The 25,390-nt window shown below is 48.2% G+C and overlaps 1 protein-coding gene across 6 annotated transcripts in view; it reads left to right on the forward strand.

Moving 5' to 3' along the window:
• The window catches only part of DLGAP3 (DLG associated protein 3), a 63,165-nt gene that overhangs the window by 19,468 nt on the left and 18,307 nt on the right, over window positions 1–25,390 (forward strand). For 5 of the 6 annotated variants that reach the window (XM_032302271.1, XM_032302270.1, XM_032302268.1 and 2 more), the window contains 7 exons: window positions 2,962–3,039; window positions 4,666–5,823; window positions 10,224–10,429; window positions 10,710–10,782; window positions 22,567–22,780; window positions 23,067–23,380; window positions 23,746–23,831. In XM_032302271.1, coding sequence (XP_032158162.1) covers window positions 4,717–5,823; window positions 10,224–10,429; window positions 10,710–10,782; window positions 22,567–22,780; window positions 23,067–23,380; window positions 23,746–23,831 — 2,000 coding nt within the window. In that variant the 5' untranslated portion in view covers window positions 2,962–3,039; window positions 4,666–4,716. Of the gene's footprint in view, window positions 1–1,433; window positions 1,593–2,961; window positions 3,040–4,665; window positions 5,824–10,223; window positions 10,430–10,709; window positions 10,783–22,566; window positions 22,781–23,066; window positions 23,381–23,745; window positions 23,832–25,390 lie in introns of all 6 variants that reach the window. The other variant, XM_032302269.1, reaches the window with a different exon arrangement.

A 25,390-nucleotide genomic window follows, 5' to 3' on the forward strand; every position in this document is an offset into this window, starting at 1 on the left:
ATGATTGGATTTCTGGGACCATTTGGATTGGAAGCAGAGTAGGAAAGGGAGACTAGTTAGGAGCTTTTGCAGATGCTCAGGTAGGAGACAGTGTTCTGAGTTAATTGGATTAGTTAGCAGTGCTCTCTACTTACAAACACAGGAAATCTGGCCAACAATGGTTTAAAGAGTCCATTCCTTACCACATTTAGGCCCAGAGGAATGCAACTGCTTGTGTTGGTTCCAGGGCTCAGTGATTCCAGGACTAGCATTTCTGTGACTCTCTAGGCCTTTCTCTCATGTTGGCAAGATAGCTGCCTTAGCTCCAGGCATCATGGTTGTATTCAAGCCTAGAAGAAAGGGGCGGAAGGATGGTACTAGCAGGCTCCACCCCTTTATCATAAAGGCGACCTATTTCCCAGAAACCATCAGATTTTTATGTGTATATGTGTGTGTGTGTGTGTATTTAGCCAAAAGTGAATTGTGTGGCCTCCAGTTACTGTGGGTGTTGGGAAAGGGGAAAGAAGGTTGAAAATGAGTTTTAGCTAGTCATATAGTGGATACAGCTAGTGGATATGGAAATAAGTGGGCAGATCTATTTTTAGGAAGCAAAATCCATAGGACTTGGTGATGGGTGGAATTCTGAGTCCCATTCTTGCTTGTTTTGCCTCCCTATCGATTAGTAACAGGGAGGGAGCAGGAGAATTGGCGGCAAAGCGTACTATATAGGAGGAAGACTATATAATTCAGTCTACGTCAATGAAATGTTTTTCTTTAGAAAATCCATAACCTGGGTATCTCCTTCCCTCAGTAATTTTTGTATTTGATTACAGTTTAGTATTTGGACATTGGGGATTTTGGAAATCCAGAATAAAGTCTTCACATGAGAGATTATATTGTGTAATCTTTTAGAGTTTATAAAATGGCTTGATATACATTTTATTATTTGATATGAAGATCCTGGGAGAGAGATGAGCAGGCATCATTAAGTTACTTATCTAGTGTCACATGCCTTCTGGTATCAGAACGTGCACTTTTTCCACCAGACAGTGCTGCCCTATAGGACACGGGTAAGGGAGGTGAGGATAACTCATCTGGAGAGGAGCAATTACAGGGGCCTGTCTCCCCTGAGACTAGAGCTGGGAGAACATGGATTGATGCTAAAGAGACTGAAGTTTGATAAGATCTTGACGGCGGCTCAGAGACTTGGCAGCAGCACCTGTGTGTTGGCGGGGGACCATGGCGGGGGGAAGCCTGGGAATGTCGACCATTGGGAAGCTCCGAGTGAGACTCCAGGTCGATGTGACCACGAACAAAGCAAATGAGATGGTCTGGGCTTCTGCCAAAGTGGCCTTTCATGCTGTGAGTCTCGAACGTGGGTTCTGCCTGGGGCAAGAGGAGGAGGACCATGATGTGGGTGAAGGACAAGCTATCAAAATTTCTTTCCAAAGCAGGGAGATGCCTTCAAGAGCTTTTCCAGCAACTGCTTGTGAGGCTCTCTTGGTCTGAAGTTGCCTCTGCTTCCCCAGAGAAGGCAAATGGAAGAGAAGAACTATTGTCTAGAGTCAGGCAGATGATGTCTCTGAGGTCACCTCCAGTTCCCTGCAGGCAAGGTAACCAATAGCTCCTTCAGTCCAGGCCACAGGGTGGGCCAGGGACAGGGTATGCCTCATCCTCTCCTCTATGGAAGATTTCCAGGACAGTCCACAATTCTCTTCATTGTCTCACATCCTTCAGGGTCAGGAAGTTCTTCCTGATGTCTGACTGTGTCTCTTCCATTACTATTAATCACGCCTGCAAAGCTAGCTCTTCTTCCTGACATCCTTGTGTCTAATAATGGCATCATTAGTCTTCCAGTCACGGCTGCTGCAAACTTCAGAGTCGTCTTCCTTCCTGACTCTCTCTCCCCCACTTCATCCCAGTATCTGCCAAACCCTAAGTGTCTGCTGGAACTCTCGCAGCCCACCCCTAAGAATTCCTTATTTGCCCACCTCTTCTGCCTTTGTGCCTTCTGTTTCTTTCTCTGGGAATTCTCTCTCCCCCGTCGCTTTGTCTTTGGAATACACAGCCATCTTGTTCTCCATCCTGAACACATTCTTCTCTGGGAAGTCCTCCTCAATTTCCCTCCGTTGGGTCTGGTCTTGTTTTCATCTGAACTAGTGTAATGTTTTGCTACCCCTTTCCAGTCCATTTATTCATCTACTTGGTGAACGTTTATTAAGGACCTGCTCTAGACAAAGCCCTAAGTTAGGTGTTGGAGATTCAGAGATAATTAGGATATGGTTCCTACCCTGCAGAAGACCACATTCTTACTGGGGAGACAGAAACTGAAACAGATAATTTCAGTGCAGTGTTATGGTTTCTTTTATGGGGGAACCAAGGGTGTTATGAAAGCCTAATAGAGAGACATAATCCAGAATGAGAATACAGAAAGTCTTTGAGGGTAGGTGGGGTTTCATCTGAGGAAGGGTTAGCCAAGGGAAAGAGATGAGGGGAGTAGATGGAAGGAGATTCTAGGAGGAGGGTGCTGCTTGTGCAAAAATACAAGGACCTAAAATAACCCTGTCGTGTAGGATTGTTCCCTTGTTGGACTATAAGCCTCTCGATGACAGAGACCACACTTAGATCACCTCTATACACTTCTCACTCAGTCTTGCTTATGATAGCTGCTCAACAAATTTTGTGGAATGGAATGGTATTTGAGGGCAATGAAAAAGAATTGCAGTGGCTCAGCACCACGGACAGATCACACAGACACCTGCTGTTGGAGGTAGTCCAACCTGTGAGCTCATTTGCATGTATTTGCATAATGAAGCCGACTTCATTTCCCTGGGGGTCCAAAGGCTCTGCATCATGGGGGATCCAATCAGTCCTGGTTTGGGGGGTTGGGAAGGGAAACTGTCAAGGCCAGAGACTGGTCCTCTGAGGACTCTGGGACAATCTCTTTCTTCCTTGGCTCACTGCCCTTTTCTTTTCCATCAGGTGCTGGTGATCCTGAGGCCTTCTGAAGTTAGGATTTTGTCTGGGGATCCTGACACTGAGGATGGGAAGCCCCGGATGGTGAGTGGTAGGAGTCTGGGAGATGGGGAGTAGATTGAGGTTCTGAAATCAGAATAACTTGGGGCATTCTGGAAGCAGCCTGACACAGTGGGTATGGAGAGGTGGTGGTGGAGAAGAAGGGAGGCCAGGTCTTGGAGGTGCTGCTGTCTGGAGTCTTTGAGGCTGTCATCCCCTCCTAGTCAGCAGATGGCCCAGGAGCCTGGTCTGGGATGAGGGAGGGCACCGTCTGCCAGCTCCTCAGTCCCTGTCCCTCCTGCTGACACCCCCCCTGCTGTAGCTCCTGTCCTGGCAACTCTGCGGACCTGATTGGAGGCGGTTCTTGCTGAGAGTTGACCTCTCTGTCCTGTACCCTTGGCAAGCCTGGGATGGTGGCCAAGGGCACGGGTTTCAATGCTTTCTCTCCGTCACCTCCCCGTCTTGCCAGCCCACTGTTCCTGGGAGGAGGAACTCCTGAGTTCCAATCCCAGCGTACTGTTTAGATGCTGCTTTGGAAAGCCAGTGTTCCTCCTCTTTGGGGTTTCTCCTCCCTTGGTGACTTCCCTACAGTGGAATGGGGGTGGCCGATGGGGGTAAAAGGCAGAAGGGGAACTTTCACTGGGGAACACTTGGAACCCAGAAGACGAAGAAGCAGTCATCTTAGGTTATTTCTTCCTGTCTCAGCCCTGGAGTGGGTGGGTGGGGGGTTGTGGGAGGGAGGAGAATGAGCCTGCAGCCAGATGGAAGGAACAGGGTGTGGAAGGAAGGGGAGGGGGTGGATACGTAAATGTGGGTCCAGTATTCTGTTTGGTTACTGCTGCTGGAGGCTGTGACCCTGGGGCCTGACTCTTCACAGCAGTGGATATGGCTGGGATTGGGGCAGACGTGTGGCTCTGGATCAGTTTGCTCAAAGCCAGTTTGTTTGTTTTTTTTAAAGGTGATTTTTTATTTTTTTATTCATTTTAAAAATATTTATTTATTTATTTATTTGGCACAGAGAGAGATCACAAGTAGGCAGAGAAGCAGACAGAGAGAGAGAGAGGAAGGGAAGCAGGCTCCTTGCTGAGCAGAGAGCCCGATGTGGGGCTTGATCCCAGGACCCTGAGATCATGACCTGAGCTGAAGGCAGAGGCTTTAGCCCACTGAGCCACCCAGTCGCCCCCCAAAGCCAGCTTGTTAAAAGCCAGTTTACCTAATGACTGGTTTCTTTAGGGAGGAAAAAAAAAATGTGTGTGTGTATGTGTATATATATATATATATATATATCTGTATATGTGTATGTATATATATATATATCTGTATATGTGTATGTATGTATGTATATATATATTATGTCTTTTTGGGTGTCCTTTTATTTTTGGTAACCTAAGAATTTTTATAAACCTGTTTGGCTGAGGGCATTTTATCTTGTGAATAAGTACTTATCAAATTTGCAGCATTTGAGGAATAATGGCATTATTTTGTGTCCTTGTGAGTGTCTTTGTCTAGTATGACTGTTTTAAGGCATTTTAAGCTCATGTGAGGAAAGATAGTACAATTAATCACAATAAATTGGTATGCATTACCTAAAGGGATACCAGATACCTAAGAATGGAGTTTTAGGGGAAGTGACCTGTTCAGTCTGAATCTTTTTTCTCCTTATTTTCCCAGGAGGTTTCTGGGGCCTGGCCCCCAGCACTATGAAGAGCCCTTGCTGAGGCCATGAGGGGTTACCATGGCGACCGCGGTAGCCATCCCCGCCCAGCCCGCTTTGCCGACCAGCAGCATATGGACGTGGGCCCAGCTGCCAGGGCCCCGTACCTGCTGGGCTCCGGGGAGGCCTTCTCCACTGAGCCCCGCTTCTGTGCCCCGAGAGCTGGCCTGGGACACCTTTCTCCGGAAGGGCCCCTGAGCCTGAGTGAGGGGCCATCAGTAGGCCCCGAGGGAGGGCCTGGGGGGGCCGGGGTTGGGGGGGGTAGCAGCACCTTCCCCAGGATGTACCCTGGCCAGGGCCCCTTCGACACCTGTGAAGACTGTGTGGGCCACCCTCAGGGCAAGGGTGCCCCCCGCCTGCCTTCTACACTCCTGGACCAGTTTGAAAAGCAGTTGCCAGTTCAACAAGATGGCTTCCACACGCTCCCATACCAGCGAGGTCCGGCAGGGGCCGGGCCTGGGCCAGGGCCAGCATCCGGCAGTGCCCCGGAGGCCCGCAGCGAGAGCCCCAGCCGCATACGGCACCTGGTTCACTCTGTGCAGAAGCTCTTTGCCAAGTCCCACTCTTTGGAAGCCCCAGGGAAGCGGGACTATAACGGGCCCAAGGCTGAGGGAAGAGGTGGCTCTGGAGGAGACAGCTACCCTGGCCTGGGCTCTGGAGGCCCCCACACCTCCCACCACCACCATCACCACCACCACCACCACCACCACCAGTCCAGGCATGGCAAGAGGAGCAAGAGCAAGGACCGCAAGGGGGATGGGCGGCACCAGTCCAAGTCTGCTGGCTGGTGGAGCTCCGATGACAACTTGGACAGCGATAGTGGCTTCCTGGCGGGTGGGCGGCCCCCTGGGGAGCCTGGTGGTCCCTTCTGCCTGGAGGCTCCAGACGGGTCCTACCGGGACTTGAGCTTCAAGGGGCGCTCAGGCGGGTCGGAAGGCCGCTGTCTTGCCTGCACTGGCATGTCCATGTCACTGGATGGACAATCGGTCAAGCGAAGTGCCTGGCATACCATGATGGTCAACCAGGGCCGGGATGGATACCCAGGGGCCGGGCCAGGCAAGGGGCTCCTGGGTCCGGAGGCCAAGGCCAAAGCCAGGACTTATCATTATCTGCAGGTGAGGCTTTGGTGAGGGTGGGGCACAGGGTCCTCAACCTTCTGCAGTGCTGTCACGCAGTAGTTACCAAAAGGGTTGGATGGGAGTCAGTTGTCCCTGTGGTGAAGGCCTGGAGGTGGGGAGGTTCTGCCCTGCCTCACTGTGTCTCCTGGAGCCACTTTTGGGATCTCGCTTTCCCCATTTGTACAAGGGAGGGGCCCTTCTATTCTGACATTATGTGTCACTGCCAGGAAGACTTCCCTTCGACCTGCTGCTTGGACAAGCTGTGCTGGCCTCTGTCTCATGACCTCGGAGGCAGAATGAGGTTGAGGGTAGGCAGTGGACAGGACAGCGTGGCACTCCCTGGCTGTAGCTTTCCTTGAGATTGGAGGTCAGCAGTTGGAAAGCAGTTCTCCTGCCCCTAGGCCTTCTCCAGACCTCTCTTCTGCTCTGATCTGGGTGGTCCACATACTGTTTGACTATGAAGGTCAGTTATTTCCAGAATCTGCCTCTGCTGAGGTTTGTCATGCTGGGGTGCCTGAGGTAGGACGCCATGAGGCCATGGAAGAGCTCTGGGAGCCTGTCCTGTGGGTTTTCCTGGGCTGGGGACACACCAAAGTCTGAGGCCAAGATACAACACCAGGGCGGGGCTTCCAGGGAGTGGATGGAGCAGGTGATGGATGGCATGCTGTCCCCTTCCTTCCTCGCCACTTGTGTGGTGTCTGCAGATTAGGTGAGGAGCTCCTCCTCCTCCTCCTTATGGTATCCTTATCCATCCCACGCTGTCCCCTCTCCTCCTCCTTACTGAGGTGGGGTCAGGGCCCTTCTCACCATCAACCTTTCTCTTCTCTTCCTCTGGCCCCTCTCCTATTCCCCCTGGCTTGCCTTTTTTTTTTTTTTTTAAGTTTTATTTATTTAAGCAATCTCTGAACCCAACATAGGGCTCAAACTCATGAACCCAGCATCAAGAGTGGCATGCTCTTCTGTCTAAGCCAGCCAGGCACCTGCTGGCTTGCTATTTGAGGCCTCCCATAGGTTTAGGAGGAAAAGCCAACACAAGTTCTGGAAGTCCAGCAGACTTAAGAGTTGCCCCCCGAACCCCCCATGCCACATATTTAATCCACAGTCATTCCCTCGGGGAGCATTTCCTGGGGGCTGAGGATGCAGAGATGACGACACAGAGGCTGCTTGTGAAGAGCTTACAGGGTTGGGGTGGGGTAGACAAGGAGGCAGGTAGAACAGAGCGATGAGGCTGTGATAGGAGAGAGCCCTCAGCGCCATGGGAGCATAGAGGAGGCACCGCACCCACCGGGGGTGGCGGCGGCTGGGGGCTGCTCAGAGCAGCTTGCGGGGGAGGAGGACGCTGGAGCTGAATCCCAGTGGAGCTGGAGTTGGTCGAGCACAGACGTGGATTAAGGGACTTCCAGAAAGAGACTACAGCATGTTCAGAGGTACAGAGAATTGACCTTGCATGTACCTTTTGGGTGTCCCTGGCCTTGCCGGTAAGTTCTTCACACGTTAGAGCTCTTCCGGGTGGAGAACTTCCGAGAGAGAGCTCAAGGGAAAAAACAGGGCCACGTGGAAGCAGACAGTAGGGAAGTTGGGAGACTTCTAGGATTCAGGACTTCTGGATTGCCCCCTCCCTGGGTAGAGAGGTTCTCTAAGCTGGGAATTGAAGGGTCCAGCAGAATGGGCCGAGCAGAGGACACGAACTGTCCTTCTCCCAGATCTGAGCTCTGGCCATCCCCGGAGCCTCCCTGCCACACCGCTGCTCCCTGCTGCTTCTCCAGGGCTGCCCTGACCTCTCTGGGGGCTTCCTTTTTAACATGCACCTCACAGTGTCCTGCAGAAGAGCGAGCAGCCGCAGTGGCTGTGGAGCGGGAGCCCTGCAGTGTGGCAGAGTGTGCCCTGGCTGTCCCATCTGCTGGCCTGCCTCTCTGCTCACCCGGGGCTCCTCTCTGGAGAGAGGCAGAGAAGGGAATGATCCCTCAGGGCACCGGGGTTCAAGGTATTTTAGGATTGCAAAGTCAGAGCCCTGGGTGGGGGAAGGAACGGATTTCAGGGGCTGTGCCCCAAAGCAGGGGAAGCTGCCCCCATCAGATTAGGTGTCTTTGTTGGATCCTTAACCTCTTTGTTTTGAGACTCTATTTCTCCCATTGGACCCCAGCTCTCCCTCAACCCTCTGCTGAACCCCTCCTACCAGAGCCCTTGTTTCTTTATGGAGTCTTGTCTCCTCCCTGTGTTCCCATCTTCTAACTGAGCTCCAGCCTCCTTGCTGAGTCATGCCCCTCTCTGTGGGTTCTGTCCATCTTGGGACCCCATTCAATCCCTGGGTCACTGTTCTCATCTTGATTTCTGTCCCCTCACCTAGCCCTCCCCCCCCCCCCCGCCATAGTCACTGTCCCTCCCTGAACTCTATGCTCTCTCTGGCTCTTGACCGTCTTAAAGTCTCCATCCTCACCCCATTCAACCTGTTCCTTACAACAGGTGTTGGAAATCTTCCCTACCTGCCCCAGCCCTCTCCCCATGCCTCTGCTTGTACGTCATTCTTCCTAGTGTGGGCCAACCATCACAGCCTCCCTCGCCTTCCTGTCAGCCCACCTACAGACTCATCTAGATCCCCAGCCACCCTCTTTCCCTTCCTTCTTGGCTCAGAGAGAAAGAAAGCCAGGGCCACTCATCACCATCCCATGCTGAGTCCTCCAGCAGGACTTGAGCGCATCTCCTCAGGATCCCCTCTACCCCTGAGCTGACCATCCCCTACCTCCATCCTTTCCCGCATTTAAAGACTGTCTTGGTCTTTGCTGGCTTTTTCTCTTATCCTGGAAATATGCTCAGGTCTCTCATCCTAAAAAGTCCTTCCTTCCCTCCATAGCCCCTGCCATCTCCCGTCTTCCCTTCATACCCAAGCTCTTAGAGCATAGATTCTTCATCTTCACTTCCTTTCATTCTCCCCTTGAAGACAGTGTGACATCCACATCCCCTACCCTCTAAAATGTTCTGGCAGTAGTCTCCAGTGGTCTTTTGAGGGCTCTCCTTGAAAGGCACCTTTCAATGCTTATAATAATAATAATAGCTAACATTTACTGGGGACTTACTATGTGCTGGGCACACTATGTTGGCTTACTTATCCTTCCCACCAGCTCTGGGGCGTTGGCATAATTGCCATTACCAGTTTGCAGACGAGGAAACTGAGAGAGTCATCATTTTTGCTCAAGTTCACCTAGGAAGTGATGGGGTGAAAATCTGAACATGGATCTAGCTCCTGAGCCAGAATTACTAACCTCTGAATGTACTGTGGCATTTGACATTATCAACTCCTTTTATTCTGGAACTGTCTCCTGTTTCCATGACATGGCATTCTCCTGACTTCCCTCCTACCCCTCTGCCCACTCTTTCTCAGGTGACTTCATAGGCTTTTCTTCCTTTCTTTGCAGTCCCCTTTTTAAATGTCAGTGGATCCCTCCCCAGCGCTCTCTCTTTCCCCTGGGCTGTTTCATTCACCCCTGTGGATTCAGCTGCTGCCCATGACTCCCACGTGTCTGCCTCCAGCCCAGATCTCTCCGCCGCTGAACTCCAGAACCGAACACCCAACCACCTGCTCAGTATTTCACTGCCAAACTTAAGATGCTCAACCCTAACCTATCACCTCTCCCCCAAACCTGTTTCTCTGGGATTCTGTGGCTTAGTGAGCGACAGCACCATCCCCCGGGTCCTCAGCCAGCAGCCTCCCAGTCATCTGCGGCTCCTCCCCGCCCCCTCGCCCCCTCGCCCCCTACGTCTAATCAGACTCACTGATGCTCCTTAACACCTCATTTCCATCTCCTCGTCCCCCTCATTGTCATGGTCTTAATTTAGGCTCATCATCTCTTGCTTGGCTAACAGCATCAGCCTCCTAATTGGTCTCCCTCCTGCCATTCCATCCCTTGCCCTGCTCCGGGCCCTACACAGTGCATCCCCCCTCTGGACCGTCAGAGCACTCTTTCTGAAACAAATCTGATGGCACTTGCCTGCTTAGAGCCCTCTGTGGTTCCTCAGAGAGGGAAGGGGGGAAGGGTTGGAGGATTTGGGATGTCGGCAGGTTAAGAGGAGGAAGGAGGAAGAGAGGTGAAAGGTGGGGGCTCGTGATACTTCGCTGCTGGGCTGGGTCAACAGAGGTCACTTTGGCCTCTGATCTCCATCCTCTTGGCTCCTGGCATATCACCTTAATTAAGTAGTAAGCAGTCCATGAAAGATGATGAGGCATCTCCTGTAAGGGAGGGGACAGTCTGAAACCTTACCTCTGGCTCTGCTTCTGCCTGTCCCTGGGCCAGCCCTGCTCCAGCTAGCAGAGCGCCTCCTGCTGGCAGTGGGGACAGAGGGTCCTGGCTTCTAAATGTAGTAGGGACACATCCGAGAGACAGAAGCCCCTGTCCCCGCAGGTGCCGCAAGATGACTGGGGGGGTTACCCCACTGGGGGCAAGGACGGGGAGATCCCCTGCCGCAGGATGAGGAGCGGCAGCTACATCAAGGCCATGGGGGATGAGGAGAGCGGAGACTCGGATGGCAGCCCCAAGACGTCTCCCAAAGCAATGGCCCGGCGCTTCACCGCCCGCCGCTCCTCCAGCGTGGACCAGGCCCGGATCAAGTAAGGACAGGGAGGGCCAGGGCTTGGGCTGGGAAGCTGATCCTGGTGGGGGGAGGTTCCCTCCTTAGGGTTCAAGTGGGGAGTCTCACTCTGCTCCACATAAAGAGGGGGTCCCTGGTGATTGCTCCAATCTGAGTGCCTCTTTGGGACAGTACCTTTACCCAAAAGTCTCCTGGGAGGATCCCTTTCTGAGGGATGGAACCTGCTCAGGGACCCCAATGCTGTTATTCCCCTTTCTCTCAGACCCCTGTTCTGAATATGGAATTTTGTTCTTTCCCAGCTGCTGTGTCCCACCCCGGATCCATCCCCGGAGCTCCATCCCTGGCTACAGCCGTTCCCTCACCACCGGACAGGTAGAGACCATCCAGCACGACTGAAGGAAAGGGTGGGAAGTGGGGTTCACTCTCATACTCAGCCTATGCCTTAAAATCAGAGGTCCAGCCCCTGGACAGAGCACAGGTCTGGTTCTGGGGGAGCTGGGAAGCCTGCCTTGGGATTTCTGGAGCTGATTCAGACTGTGTGTGTTGGGGGGGTTGTCTCAGTCACATCCTTCAAAACCACCAAGGATCCTCAAAGTGATGAGTTTGTAGGGGTGACATCAGGTCTCTGGGGTTCCCCAGCCATGTCCTGGCCTGAATAGTCTCAGCTCGCCCAGTGCAAAGGGCAGGCCTGTGGTATAGACGAGGGATAGGCAGAGATGCAGTCTGAGAGATGCCCACACTTGAGCTCTTTCCCCACCAGTCACCACCCCTGTGGGACCGTTAGTGAGACCCAGCAGAGCCTCTGGTTTTTCACCTTTAAAATGACAGTAGTAATGATATTTATCTCAGGGCCTTTGCGAGAGTTCAGTGAGAACATGTATGCAAACACAAGATGCCTGGCCCTCAATTGGTACTTTATAAATGTGAGTTCCTTCCCTAAGTGTGGTCTTTCCCCTTAACTAAGCAGAGGCACGCATGATTACATGCATGACATGGACTGGGATTCTAGCTCAGCCACTTACCAGCTGAGTGACCCGGGACAGATTATTTGACTTTTTTGAGCCCCACTTTCTCTATTTAAAAATAGGCATCGTAATAGCGTTCTTGGCACATAGCCAGCACTCAGGAAAGGTTAGCTATTTTTACTGTTTGCTGGGGAAAAAAAAAAGCAATGCAAAAAAGCAATGCAGAAGTCTGTCCGGATTGGCTTCTCTTGTTTGCTGCTGCGGTCTTTGTTACATTTCCTGAATCAGGGAATCTGACGGGCGCAGCTGTCTTTTCACATCAGACTAGTCTGTTGGCTAAACCCAGTGGTTAATGCTCAGTCCTCGTTTTACTTGACCCATCAGCAACATCTAACATAGATGATGGCTCTCTCCTTCTTGAAACACCATACTCCGTTTGCTTTGAAGACTCCATACCTTTTAGATTCTCTTAGATTCTCACTCTGGATGTTTATGGTTCGTCTTGCTATGGGTGTCTCTCCAACTCTCCAGGATCTGAACACTGGATTTTTCTAGGGTTTAATTCCTGGACTTCTCTGGACACTCCCTCCTTAGGTGAGCTCACTCGGGCTCATGGCTTTGAATATTATTGAGGGCCTGATGACTTCCAAATGTGTATCTCCAGCCCCAGATCCTTCCATAATTGCCAGGCGTGTGTGTCTAACTGTGTATTGAAATTCATCCTTTTAGGAGCTCAGATCCAAAAGCCTGAAGTCAGTCTTGACTCCTTTCTCTTTTTTCACCTCTCCCCATCCAGTCCTTCAGCAAATCCTGTTGGTCCCACCTTCCAAGCATATCCAGGATCCAAGCACTTCTCACCACCTCCATTGTCATTACTCCAGTCTATATCACCATGGCTTCTTTCCAAGCTATTGCCCTGCCCACTAAGTGGTCTCCTGCATGTGCCTTTGCTCCCATTCATTCTCTCTCAGCACAGCCCTGAGCGATCATTTCAAAATAGAATTGCATTCACTCAAAACCCTTGCCTTACACAGAGGACTTTGCTATGACTTATGAAGCCCTGCGTGACCTAACCCTTGCTCCCTGTTAGTCCCTCTCCTAACGCTGTTCCCTCCCTTTGTCCACTCCAGCCACGCTAGTTACCCTCTGACACCACAGGTGTGCTCCAGCTTTTTGTCTCCTTCTGTTTGAGCTTTGTCTTTCGTAAATAGTTTAAGGAATTTATCCTAAATCTACTTTGACAATTGCTTGAGGGCTTAGTACATTTATATTTATTGTGATTACTGATATGCCCGGATGTGTTGTGTTGTTTTATTTTGTGCCCTATTTCTCCTGCTTTTTGGATGATGCTTTTCTACTCCTTTGCTACCTTCTTTTGTATTAGTTTCTTCATTTTTCTTAATACCAAATCCCACACTGCTTTGTTTGGCAGTTCTGTATTCTAGTTTCATTCTTGTAGTTACTCTTGTAATTTTCATGTGCACATCTGACTTAGCAAAGTCTAAATTTGACAATTTCTTCTATCCTTAGGACACTTCTGTTTTGACCACCTCTTCCCTTCTAACCTGTACGTGTTGTCTGGTATCTTAGTTCCACCTTCTTTTTACCTCTCCAAGTTAGTCTTTATTATTTTTGCTACATTTTATGCTCTTAGTACTTGATTACATAGACTCACATTTGTACCTCCCCCATATCTTCTCACAGGTCATTCCTTCCTTTGAAATATTCCTTAGTGATTTTTTCAGTCAGTTTCTGTTAGTAGCAAACTTTGTTTTTAACAAAAAAAAAATGGAGTCTACCCTCATTATTTAACATAAATCAGCTTATTTTAGAATCTTAGGTCAACATTTATTTTCTTTCAGCGTTTTGAAGATATTCTTTTGTCATCTGTCTTCTGTTGTTGCCTTTGGGAAGTCTGCAATCAATCTAATTGTCTTTGTGGAAAGTTTTCATTTCTTTCTGATTGCTGTTGAGATCTTGTGTTTGATTTTGGTGTTCTGCAGTTTCACTATGATATGTGTGTATGTTCCCTGAATCTGAAGATTAATGCTGTTCATCAAATCTGCAAAATTCTCTCATGGTTAGTGTTTGCTGGTACATCTTTTTTCTTCATTTTACTTTCAACCTACTTGCACTTTTTCAAAAAATCCAATCTAACAATTTCTGCCTTCTGAATGAGTCTTTTTTGTTCATTCACATTTAATGTGATTATTGATATGATTGGATTGTATCATGTCATTGTTTTTCCTCTGTTCGTTCTTTGCTGTCTTTTGTATCAAATAAATGTTTTAGTGTACCATTTGAATTTCTTTATTATTAATTCCTTTTTACTATATTATTTGAGTTATTAGAGTTGCTCTAGGAATTATAATATGTATCATAACTGATTAAATCTAATTAATTCTGATAAAATATAGAAACCCTGCTCCAATGTATCTCTTTTTTTTTTCCTCTCCCCATTTGTGCTATTATTGTCATGTACCTTTCCTGTGTATATGTTCTAAATCTAACAATTATTATAAAAAGTAATGATGATGTTATAATAATAATTTTGTAAAATTTTGTGCCTTTCAAAGAAGTTGAGAGAAAAAAGGAGAAGAGTATATTTACAGAGTCTTTTATGTTTGTCATTTTTTGTCCCTTTCATCTCTTCCTGTGGATTTGAGTTACCATTAAGTATCCGTTCCTTTTAGCCTGAAGAACTTCCGTGAATATTTCTTGTAAGATAGGTCTGTAACAAATTCTTCAGTCTATATGTATTTGGAAACATCTTTAATTTTACTTCATTTTTGAAGAACAGTTTTGCTGAATATAGAATTCCTGGTTGGCAGTTTTTACTTTCAGCATTTTGAATATACCATTCTACTCCCTTGATGCTTATTGTTCTGATGAGAAGCCGGTTGTTAATCATATTACTGTCTTTTTGTGTGTGATGAATTGTTTTTCCCTTGCGCTGTTAAGATTTTCTCTTTGTCTATGGCTTTCAACATTTTGATTGCAATGTATCTGGCTATGAATCTCTTTGTATTTAACCTTGAGCTTCTTTAATCTGTAGATTAATGTTTTTTGTCACATTTGGAAAGTTTTGAGCTGTTATTTCTTCAAGTATCTTTTTCTCTCCCTTTCTCTCTTCTTCCTTTGGGATTTCTATCACATGTATACTGCCTTGCTTGTTATTGTCCCATAGGTCTCTGAGGTTCTGTTTATTTGTATTCTTTTTTTCTCTCCATTCTTCACATTGGATAATTTATACTGATCAAGTTTACTGATCATTTTTGATGCTAAGCCCTTCTAGTGAAAAAGAAGGGCACTTCAGTTATTGTACTTTTCAGCTCCAGAATTTCCATTTGGCTCTTAAAAAAATTCTTTTTGTTGTGATTTTTTTTTAATCCATGTAGTCGTTGCTGTGCTTTCTTTTAAACCTTTAAACATTTCCCTTAGTTCTTTTAACATATTTGTAATAGCTGCTTTGCAGATTTTGTCTGATAAATCAAACGTTTCAGGACATTCACATTTTCTTGTTTATTTGCATGTCATGATTTTTTTTTGTTGTATATTGAATATTTTAAGTAATATATTGCAGTGACTTTGGATTCATATTTTACCTTTTTAAAACTTTAAAAATTTATATTCTAGTTCATTAACATACAGTGCAATATTGGTTTCAGGAGTAGAAGTCAGTGATTTATCACTTACATATAACAGCTAGGACTCATCACAACAATTGCCCTCCTTAATTCCCAACACTCCTCTAGCCCATCCTCCACCCACCTCCTCCATTAACCCTCAGTTTGTTCTCTACTGTTAAGAGTCTCTTATTTTTTTTCTCTCTCCCTCTTTCCCCTTCCTGCCACTCTTATGTTCATCTATTTTGTTTCTTAAATTCCACATATGAGTGAAGTCATATGGTATTTGTCTTTCTCTGGTTGAATTATTTCACTTAGCATAATACACTGTAGCTCCATCCACATAGTTGAAAATGGCAAGATTTCATTCTTTTTGATAGCTGTGTAATATTCCATAGTTTATATATATGTGTGTGTGTGTGTGTGTGTGTACACACACACACACGTCTTCTTTACTGATTTTTGTCAGTCAGTGGACATTTGGGCTCTCTCCATAGTTTGGCTGTTGTTGACAATGCTGCTGTAAACATTAGGGTCCATGTACACCTTCAGATCTGTATTTTTTTTAATCCTTTGGGTAAATCCCTAGTAATGCTTTTGCTAGATTGTAGGGTAGTTCTATTTTTAACTTTTTGAGGAGCCTCCAAATATTCTCGAGTGGCTGCACCAGTTTGCATTCCCACCAACAGTGCAAGAGGGTTCCTCTTTCTCCACATCCTTGCCAACACCTGTTGTTTCTTGTGTTGTTAATTTTAGCCATTCTGACTGGTGTGAGGTGGTATCTCAGCATGGTTTTGATTTGTATTTCCCTGATGATGAGTGATGTTGAGCATCTTTTCATGTGTCTATTAGCCATCTGGATGTCTTTTTTGGAAAAGTGTCTCTTCATTTCTTCTGCCCATTTCTTAACTGTATTATTTGTTTCTTGGATGTTGAGTTGGTAAGTTTTTATAGATTTTGGATACTAATCCTTGAGCATATTTGTCATTTGCAAATATCTTCTCCTATTCTGTAGGATGCCTTTTAGTTTTGTTGATTGTTTCCTTTGCTGTGCAGAAACTTTTTTTCTTGAAGAAGTCCCAGTAGTTTATTTTTGCTTTTGTTTCCCTTGCTTCTGGCAACATGTCTAGTAAGAAGTTGCTATTATGGCTGGGTGCCTGGGTGGCTCAGATGGTTAAGTGTCTTCCTTCTGCTCAGGTCATAATCCCAGGGTCCTGGGATTGAGCCCCAAGTCAGGCTCCCTGCTCAGCAGAGAGTCCGTTTCTCCTTCTCCTTTTGCTTTGCTCTCCCCCTTCTTGAGCTCACGCTCTCTTGCTGGCAAATAAATAAATAAATAAATAAATCTTTAAAAAAAAAGTTACTGTGGCCAAGGTCAAAGAGGTTGATGCCTGTGTTCTCCTCTAGGATTTTGATGGTTTCCTGTCTCACGTTTCAGTCTTTCATCCATTTTGAATTTATTTCTGTGTATGGTGTAAGAAAGTGGTCTGGTTTCATTCTTCTGCATGGGGCTGTCCAGTTTTCCCAGCACCATTTGTTGGAGAGATTGCCTTTTTTCCATTGGATATCACTTCCTGCTTTGTCGAAGATCAGTTGGCCATAGAGTTGTGAGTTCTTACTTTACCTCTTGAAGATTGCTATTGCTTTGTTTATGTGTTTGTTGATCCCTGGACTAAATCTGTGAAATCGGTCTTCTTTGCTAAATGTGGCCTCTGATAGATTCACCATTTTTTTTTCTTTCTTGTTTTTATTTTTAAGCCTGGTTTCCTAGGGGGTTTGCCCTTGTGTCTGCATAGCTTAGTGTTCAGCCAGAGCTTGTGTCCCAAAACCTTGAGCCAGAAAGTCTTCTCTCTGCTTATGGTTCTATGTGTGGACTAGGGAGTACAAACTTCAGACTGTTTTTCAGCCTACCCTGGATTTTACTTTTTTCCAGGCTCTCTCTTGTCACTGCTACACATGGACACAAGCTCCACTGGCCAGAGAGGTGTGGGCAGTTCGAGGCCTCTCTGTCTCTGTTGGGCATGCACTCACCTCTGCTCAACCCAGCATATGTGGAACGCTCATCAAATCTTCTCTGGTTATCTCAGGTCCTGGAATGCCTCTGTTACATCCCTGCCTAGTCTGCCAGTCCATTTCTTGCCCCAAACAGTGCTGCAATCTCAGCTTTGCCTTGCTGTGTTCCTGTTCTCCCCCTAGTTTTCCCTCTGTACCCCACCCCCTGTGTAGTTCTTGATACCATACAACTATGTTCCAAATTAAGTGAGCCCCTTTTGGCAATGGCAGTGAAGCAGCTGGTTTTCACAGCCTGTCTCACCCTGGCTGAACTATTGCAAGGGATGGAACTGGGAATTTGAGTAATGGGAACAGCCTCAGGCAAGGACGCCACGGACTCCCGCTGTTCCGTCACTTTCAGGTCTACGCTTCTTTGTTGTATACCTTTGATTGATTTTCAGAGTGATGAAGTGGTTGTCTTTGACAGTTTTGTCAGCTTTATAGCTGCCTTGCCTGTCACTCTGTCATGCGTGAAGTCAGAAGTCTGCAAAGTTCTCCATCAGTCTAATTAACTCTTCAGATATTGCGGCTTCTACGTTCTATCTAGCCTCTCACCTGGAGCTCCTATTAGTTGTATGTGGGACCTTCTTACTCTTTCCTACGTGCATCTTAACCTGTTGTTCATAATTTCCATCTCTTTGCCTCTCTGTGCTGCCTTCTGGGTGAGTTCCTCAGATGTATCATCTGATTTACCAATTTTCTCTTCAGTTGTGTGTCATCTCCTATTTAACTCATTAACTGTGCTTTTAATTTGACTTTGTTTCAGTTCTAGAAATCTGGTTTGGTTCCTTTTAAAGCTTTCTAAGCTTCTTTTCAAAACTTTTATTCTCTCCTTATGTTTTCCGTTTTAAGTTTTAGAAGTTTTAAACATAGTTTATTTATTTTTAAGAAGCATTTTATTTATTTATTCAGGAGAGACAGAGAGAGAGGGCGGCAGAGACAGAGGGAGAAGCAGGCTCCCCGTGGAACAGGAAGCTTGATGCAGGACTCGATTCCAGGACGCTGGGATCATGACCAGAGCCAAAGGCAGAGGCTTAACCAACCAACTGAGCCACCCAGGCGCCCCAGAAATTTTAAACATAGTTTAAAAGCTAATCTATTTTAGCTAAGGAAACACTAGCTGCAGTAACAGATAAAGCTTGCATTCTCAATGACTTCACTTAATAAAGCTTAGTTTTTGTTTCTATCTCAGTTTGCGTTAGTTGTCTATTGCTACACAATCTATTACTCTCAAACGTAATGTCTTAACACAACAAATACTTATTATCTCAGCATTTCTGTGGGCCAGGAATCTGAGTGCAGCTTAGGTGGGTGCCTTCTGGGTCAGGTGATTCACGTGGCTTCAGTCAAGGTGTTGGCCAGGGCTGTAGTTGTCTCAAGGCTTGACTGGAGGAGTATCTTCTAACTCACTCACTCACATGGCTGTTGGCAGGCCTCGGATGCTCACTGGCTATTGGCCAGGGTCATCAGTTTTTTTGACATGTGGGACTCACCATAGGGCTACTCGTAACATAGTAGCTTGCTTCTCCCAGAGCAGACTCTGAGAGAGAGTGCTCAAGGTGGAAGCCATAGTCTTTTTGTAATATAATCTCAGAAGTGACAGTCCATGTTCTATTCGTTGTAGTAAGTCTAGTTCATAGTCAAGATGAGGAACTACACGAGGGTGTTAATGCCAGGAGGTAGAGATCTTTAGGGGCTGTGTCAGACATAGTGTACCACATGGTCTGGTGTGAACTCATTTTCAGTGGAACTTTTTTTTTTTAAAAATTTTTTTATTTATTTGACTGACAGAGATCACAAGTAGGCAGAGAGGCAGGCAGAGAGAGAGGGGGAAGCAGGTTTCCTGCTGAGCAGAGAGCAGGATGCGGGGCTGGATCCCAGGACCCTGGGATCATGACCTGAGCTGAAGGCAGAGGCTTTAACCCACTGAGCCATCCAGGCGCCCCTTCAGTGGAACTTTATCTGTGAGAATCTTGAACAGTCTGAGTTAGGAGTGGGTCCCTCAGAAAATATTTTGCAGTTGTTTCTGCTGGACTATTCTTGGTTTGGGACAATTTCATGTTCATTTTTAATTTACAGGGAGGTGTCTGGGCTGTGTAGGCCCACAGGCCCACAGAGTCCTGTGTCTGTGTGAAGACCAGCTTGTGGGTACAAAAATCTTAGGAGATTAGCCTATTTTTCCCTCCCTCCAATGCTTAGACTACAGACTGGCTTCTTGTCATCAGCCTGTGCTGCTAATTGATTTCTTTTTTTTTCTTAGTCTACCATTCATGAAAGATTTTCCCTTTCCCACGTTTATGGAGGTTCTCATTCCTAATGCTGTGTTTCATGTGGACCCAATGCCTTCCTCCTACACCCAAGTGGTTGTTAATACCTAAGCCCTTTGGTCCCTCAGACCATCAAACAGTGCCCCCACCTCCCACCACCGCTGGACTGTTTGCAGTACTGACTCACACAGTTAATATTCTGATTTTCTAGTCTCCTCTTTGCTTTTGTCCCCTGGGGACATATCTTTCTTTCTTGTAAGCTCAGCTATGCATATAAAACATTCCTTATGTTTTATCCAGTATTTCAGAGTGTTTTGAAATGGGAGTGTTTTCCAAGGTTAGCTAGATTATGGCATGGGTAAAGTGTACAGGACACTGTCTAGCCCCCAGAGGACCCCACTGGCTCTAGCACAAACAGTTTTCAATTAGACCCAAGCCAGGTATTTTCCTCTATATATCCCACATTCTTGGAAATACTTACTGATCCCAAGTCTGGTTTGGACAGAGGCTAATGTTCCCATTTTCTAAGAGGATACTTTGACTTTGACTCTACTGAAAGTGGGTCTAAGGGTAACAAGTTGGAAGGCAGTGCAGGGATAACAGGAGTATTCACAGCACAATGTTACAGTTTTATAATCATAATACAGTAAAGATCAACATGGGTGCAGTATTCCTCTGGGAGTCTATACAAGTCTGTGTTTTCCTGGGGTCCTGGTCCCTTATGGGAACTTCAGAATCTTGTCTTCACCAATAGAGGTGGAAAGGATGTGGCCCCAGGGAGTTTCTCATCCCCCCCTCTGTCTGCTTTGGATGGAGTTGGCCACAGGAATAGCATATGGTTGGGATTTCAAGAGCTTCAGAAATGTTGGGAAGGAGAGGCCTCTCAAAGGTATTGTCAGTGTGATTTAAGAACCTCTTACTACTACTAATAGTCTATTATGTTTATTGAGCATCTGCTATATGTCAGATATTACGCCTAACACTTCACACACAGAAGAGGCTTGGAGATACAGATACAAGCTGCAGAATGAGATTCCTTCCATCTTTGGGATCCAAAATTGAGACCAGAATATTCTCTACTGGATTTAGATCAACTATCATGTGCCCCAGAAGCAATCCTCTGAGCTGGATTGGTTCTGGTTGGGGAATATCTTGAGCATGACCTAGAAATAGCAGGAGTTAGATCAGCTTCTGAGATTCAGGAAATACCCAGGCACTGCTAGTTCTTTGTACCCGAGAGGTCCAGAGATAGGAAACTGAGAGGTGGACTTGCAGAGGGTCACGATGAAAGCCATGGCTGCCCCAGGAGTGTGGCTTGTGCCACACATAGTGCAACTTCACTTCTACAGGATCTTGAATGGATTTTTCCGTGACCTGTGATTTCTCTACACTTGTAATGAAGTTCCTTTAGAATGGGGGAGCTGCAGAAAGAAGTCCATACACTCCTTTTTGATATCTGGGCCCACACTGGAACCACTGAATCTGAATTTCCAGCAAATTGTGTCCCTGAGCTTCAAGGTAGCCAAAGTGAAGAGAGGTATATAGTTAGAGAGCCCAGGGTTCAGGTCCTTGGGATGGAGCTTGAGTTAACATAGGTTTAAAAGGTCCCCAGGAGATTCTGATTCAGCCTGGCAGAAGAGCCAGGGAACCTGGCATTTGACTTCAGTTAATCACTTACAAGCTGGGCATCGTTGTCAACTCATCTGCCCCATCTGAGCCTTAGTTTGCCCCTTGGTAGAACTGGATGGGAATTTCTACTCAGTTGGGAGTAGAATTTAGTGATATCATGTTATGCTTTGGAGGTGGAGTTATGGAAACATTGAGCTGCATTTTATACGTGGATCAAACCACTACGTTATCTGTTGATTTCACACAAATAATGATGTTACGAATCCTTCCTTGGAGATGTCACAAGATGCAGCCAGGTGACATTTGCTATCGCATTTACCATGTGGATACTGCTGAGGACCTTGTCCGAGACTTCATCCAATGCCCTCTGCACAATCACTTGGTGTGGGGAGGGGATTTCTCTCGGCCTCTGTAACAGGAATGGTTGTGGTTGTAATGAGTGGTGGCCTATTTCCAGGTAGACCCTGAGACCTTCACATGCCGTTGACCAAGGGCTTGGTGTGTACCAGTACCTGCACCAAGTGCCCATGTTTTTCTTTGAGTCCCTTAGGTAGTAGCGCCCCCCATGAAGATGGTACCATTATCATTCCCATTGGGCAGGTGACTCAACAGCCCCAAAGCTTTAAGTAGTTTTCCCAGGCCACACTACTGGGTGGTAGTAGAGCCAACTCTTGAGTCTAGGTTGGTCTCCCTCCATAGGCTCTGCAGACAACCTGCAGGCTATACTCCTTGATGCTTTTGAAGCTCAGGGTCAACTGTGCTCATATCCTGTGCTCTGGAGGTAGGGCTTCTCCCTGGGACCACCCACCTTTATTTTTCCTTTGTGCCACTTTTCTCGTATAATAGGAAAAGAAGCTGCAAACTCCATAGTACATTTAGTCTTAGTGCAGTGCTGTGGGACATGGTTCCATGAACAGAGTTTTTGTTTTGCATTTTCCTTAGTTGCTTTAATTTTTTTTTACACACCATGGATTCTGTACCACAAAATATCAAGATGAAAACAAGAACCTCAGTCAGCAATGGCTGAACTTGCCTTAGAGGATGAGCATAGGGAAGGAACCAGCGGGCCAAATCAGAACCCTAGTCAGTGGGAGAAGGCTTGGAACACTTGAAGGTTAATAATTTTTGCTCTCTCACTTACCCACTGATTTCTGTGCAGCCCCATGGTATGTGTCTCTATAGGTTGCTGTCAAGCAATTTTGTAATGGAATAGATCATAAATAATAAAAGGTGACTTTCCCTGCATTTCCCCACCTCCAGATTGGGCTGGAGGGGGACATCCCTGGTCCTCTCCCTCATGATTAGGTGAGAGAAATGTGAGGGGCTGGACTTGGTGAAGAGGAAGATGGGATGGTCCCAGGAGTATAGGAGAGGCACAGATGGAATGGAGGGAGGAGTATTTAAAGGAAAGACTAGACCCTAAGATGAGCCCCAAGGCAGGCCTGGACAGCAGCACACGGCAGTGGTGCCTCCGTCTTTCTTTGCACGGAGTGAGGGTTTCTTTTCGTTCAAAGGCAGAGTCGTCACACTGAGACCATACCTTACTAAGGCAAAGCGCCTCACAGATACTTGCTTCCATCCCAGCACCCCAGTAACTTTTCTCCCTACCCCTGTCCCCAGCTCAGCGACGAGCTGAACCAGCAGCTGGAGGCCGTGTGCGGGTCCGTGTTCGGGGAGCTGGAGTCCCAGGCGGTGGATGCCCTGGACCTGCCCGGCTGTTTCCGCATGCGGAGCCACAGCTACCTCCGGGCCATCCAGGCCGGCTGCTCTCAAGACGACGACTGCCTGCCCCTCCTTGCTGCCCCTGCCTCTGTCTCAGGGAGGCCCGGCTCCTGTGAGTGTGCCTTCTCTGCCCCTGGCCCGCCCCTAGCTTGGAGAGCGAGCCGACGTGCTGGTGCGGGCCCAGGCTACAGCTGTGCTGCATGACCTTGGGCAGCCGACTGGCCTCTCTGGGCCGGGCGCTGGGGAGAGCGAGCCTCGGCACGTGGATTCCGCGTGCCTGCTGGGTCCTCCGGCGCCGTGGGTGTGTGTGTGTGAGGGGTCGGTCGGTGGGTGGGTGGGCCACAGACACCAGCCGGGCGCGTTTCTCACCCGCTGCGTTTCTGCGTTCACCGCCACAGCCTTCAACTTCAGAAAGGCCCCGTCCCCCATCCCGCCGGGGAGCCAGGCCCCGCCCCGCATCTCCATCACCGCCCAGAGCAGCACCGACTCCGCCCACGAGAGCTTCACGGCGGCCGAGGGCCCCGCCCGGCGCTGCAGCTCCGCGGACGGGCTGGACGGCCCGGCCATGGGCGCGCGCACCCTGGAGTTGGCGCCGGTGCCACCCCGGGCCAGCCCCAAGCCCCCTACACTCATCATCAAGACCATTCCCGGCAGGGAGGAGCTGCGGAGCCTGGCGCGGCAGCGGAAGTGGCGGCCGTCCATAGGGGTGCAGGTATGGAAGCAGGAGGTGGCGAAGCAAGGTCAGGCCCTGGCCTGTGGGGGGCGCGCTGAAGGGGTTGGGGCAGTTTCTCTGAGCTGCACGTAGCCCCCGTGTCTGGCCATCGACAGGACTGTTAAAACCAGTGCCAGCCCCACTCCATTGTCTCTTGTCCTGGAGACATCACCTCTACTGGGGTTGGGGACTGATGGCCAGTTTGACGCCTCTCACCTCCTGGGTCACTTTTCTTGTTCGGGCGACTGTCTTGGCAGAAGCTGCCCCCTGGCTTGGGGCTTAGCTTCAGCTCCCCCCGCTCCCCCAGGGAGGGCTTGTATCCCAGGTCTAGCCCTGGCCACTGACTCTCGCAATCCTGCCGCCAGGTGGAGACGATCTCAGACTCAGACACTGAGAACAGGAGTCGAAGGGAGTTCCACTCCATCGGAGTCCAGGTGGAAGAGGACAAGAGGTAGGTCTGGGTGGGGCCATCTCAGCCTTCCCCGGGGAGAAGAAGAGAGAGGACCGCCTAAGGCCCTCCGCATAAGGTCCAGCCTGCCTGCACGCCCTCTCATTCTGGAGGGGAAACCAAGCCCTTCTGATGGCGAGCAGCCACACAATATCCTCAGACCTATTACCCGGGCAGTCATCAGACCTAAAGTGAGTTCTCCTTGTATGCATGCCTGTCCCGGCTGCTCCGAGGTGACAGGAGTGGTTGGAGGAAGGGGGAAGTAGGGAGAGGTAACAGGTAGGTGCTGAGCAGCCCTGCAACAACTGTCGTTTATGGGGGATAACAGGATTTTTCCAGTCCCTCGTTGCTTCCTGTGGTGTACAAGTATGTGAGCTCACAAAGAAACAAATAAACATGAAGATTGCCTCTCAGGGGCCCCTGGCAAATGTCACACTCCTCCTCACTGTGCTCCCTCAAGCATTTAACCAGACAGGGGTATCTATTATATGCCTGAGTCTGTGGTGTGCCTGAGATGGTAGAATTACTAGCAGCCACTCTTCTGGCATTACGTGGCCTCCAGAAACATGGTTTCCTTAATTTCCAGCTGAAAAATCAGCATTTTCAGCTCTGGAAGGGTTACTGGGAGGAGGCCCTTGGTCTTTGGCTTCCTGTGGGAAGACACTTGGTCTAATGGCCATGTGGCATTGCCACTGTGGCCCATCTGTCCTCGGTGGCAGTGTCCCCAGGCCAGTGGCTCTAAGTAGGGTGTCTGTAAGGGTTTCATGGTCATCTGGACATCTGGAAAACTAGACTCCTAGCAGCAGCCCCTCATAGGTCTGTTCCCAGTTGCCATCGTTGGGCCTTTTGCCTTCCACTCAAGTTCCCCTAGCTATTTCTGGGAGTCCCTGGGAGTATGGATTGTGTGTGCCCCGATCAAGTCTTTTTGGGGTTCCCGTGGGCTTCACTATTTTTCTCCATGCATACTCCAGCTCCTTGAAGTTCCGTACGCTCCTGAGGCTGTGAATGCCTCCATCAAACGTGAAAATAGTTGCCTTGTTGCCCCTATCATTCCTGAAGGCCAGTGTCCTCCAAACTCTTTTTTTATTTTATTTTTTTTTTTTAAGATTTATTTACTGAGGCACCTGGGTACTTCAGTCGGTTAAGTGTCCAACTCTCAGTTTCAGTTCAGATCGTGATCTCAGGTTCATGAGATTGAGCCCTGTGTGGGGCTCTGTGCTCATCAGTGAGTCTGCCTGGCTCTCTCCCTCCTCTTCTGCCCCTCCCCCATCAAATAAATAAATAAATAAAAGTCTTTGAAGATCTTATTTACTTATTTAAGAGAGAGAGAGAGAGAGAGAGAGAGAGAGAGAGAATCTTCACGCAGACTCCTTGCTGAGCCAGGAGCCCTATGCAGGGCTTGAACACATGACCCATGAGATCATGTCCTGAGCTAAAACCAAGAGTCAGATGCTCAACCGACTGAGACACCCAGGCACCCCTCTTTCAAACTCTTAATATCCCACAAAGATCTCAGAAAATTAGCACTTCATGGCAAACACAATGCACAAGTCCATGACCTG

Source organism: Mustela erminea, chromosome 10 (genome assembly GCF_009829155.1).
Source record: "Mustela erminea isolate mMusErm1 chromosome 10, mMusErm1.Pri, whole genome shotgun sequence".
Taxonomy (NCBI): domain Eukaryota; kingdom Metazoa; phylum Chordata; class Mammalia; order Carnivora; family Mustelidae; genus Mustela; species Mustela erminea.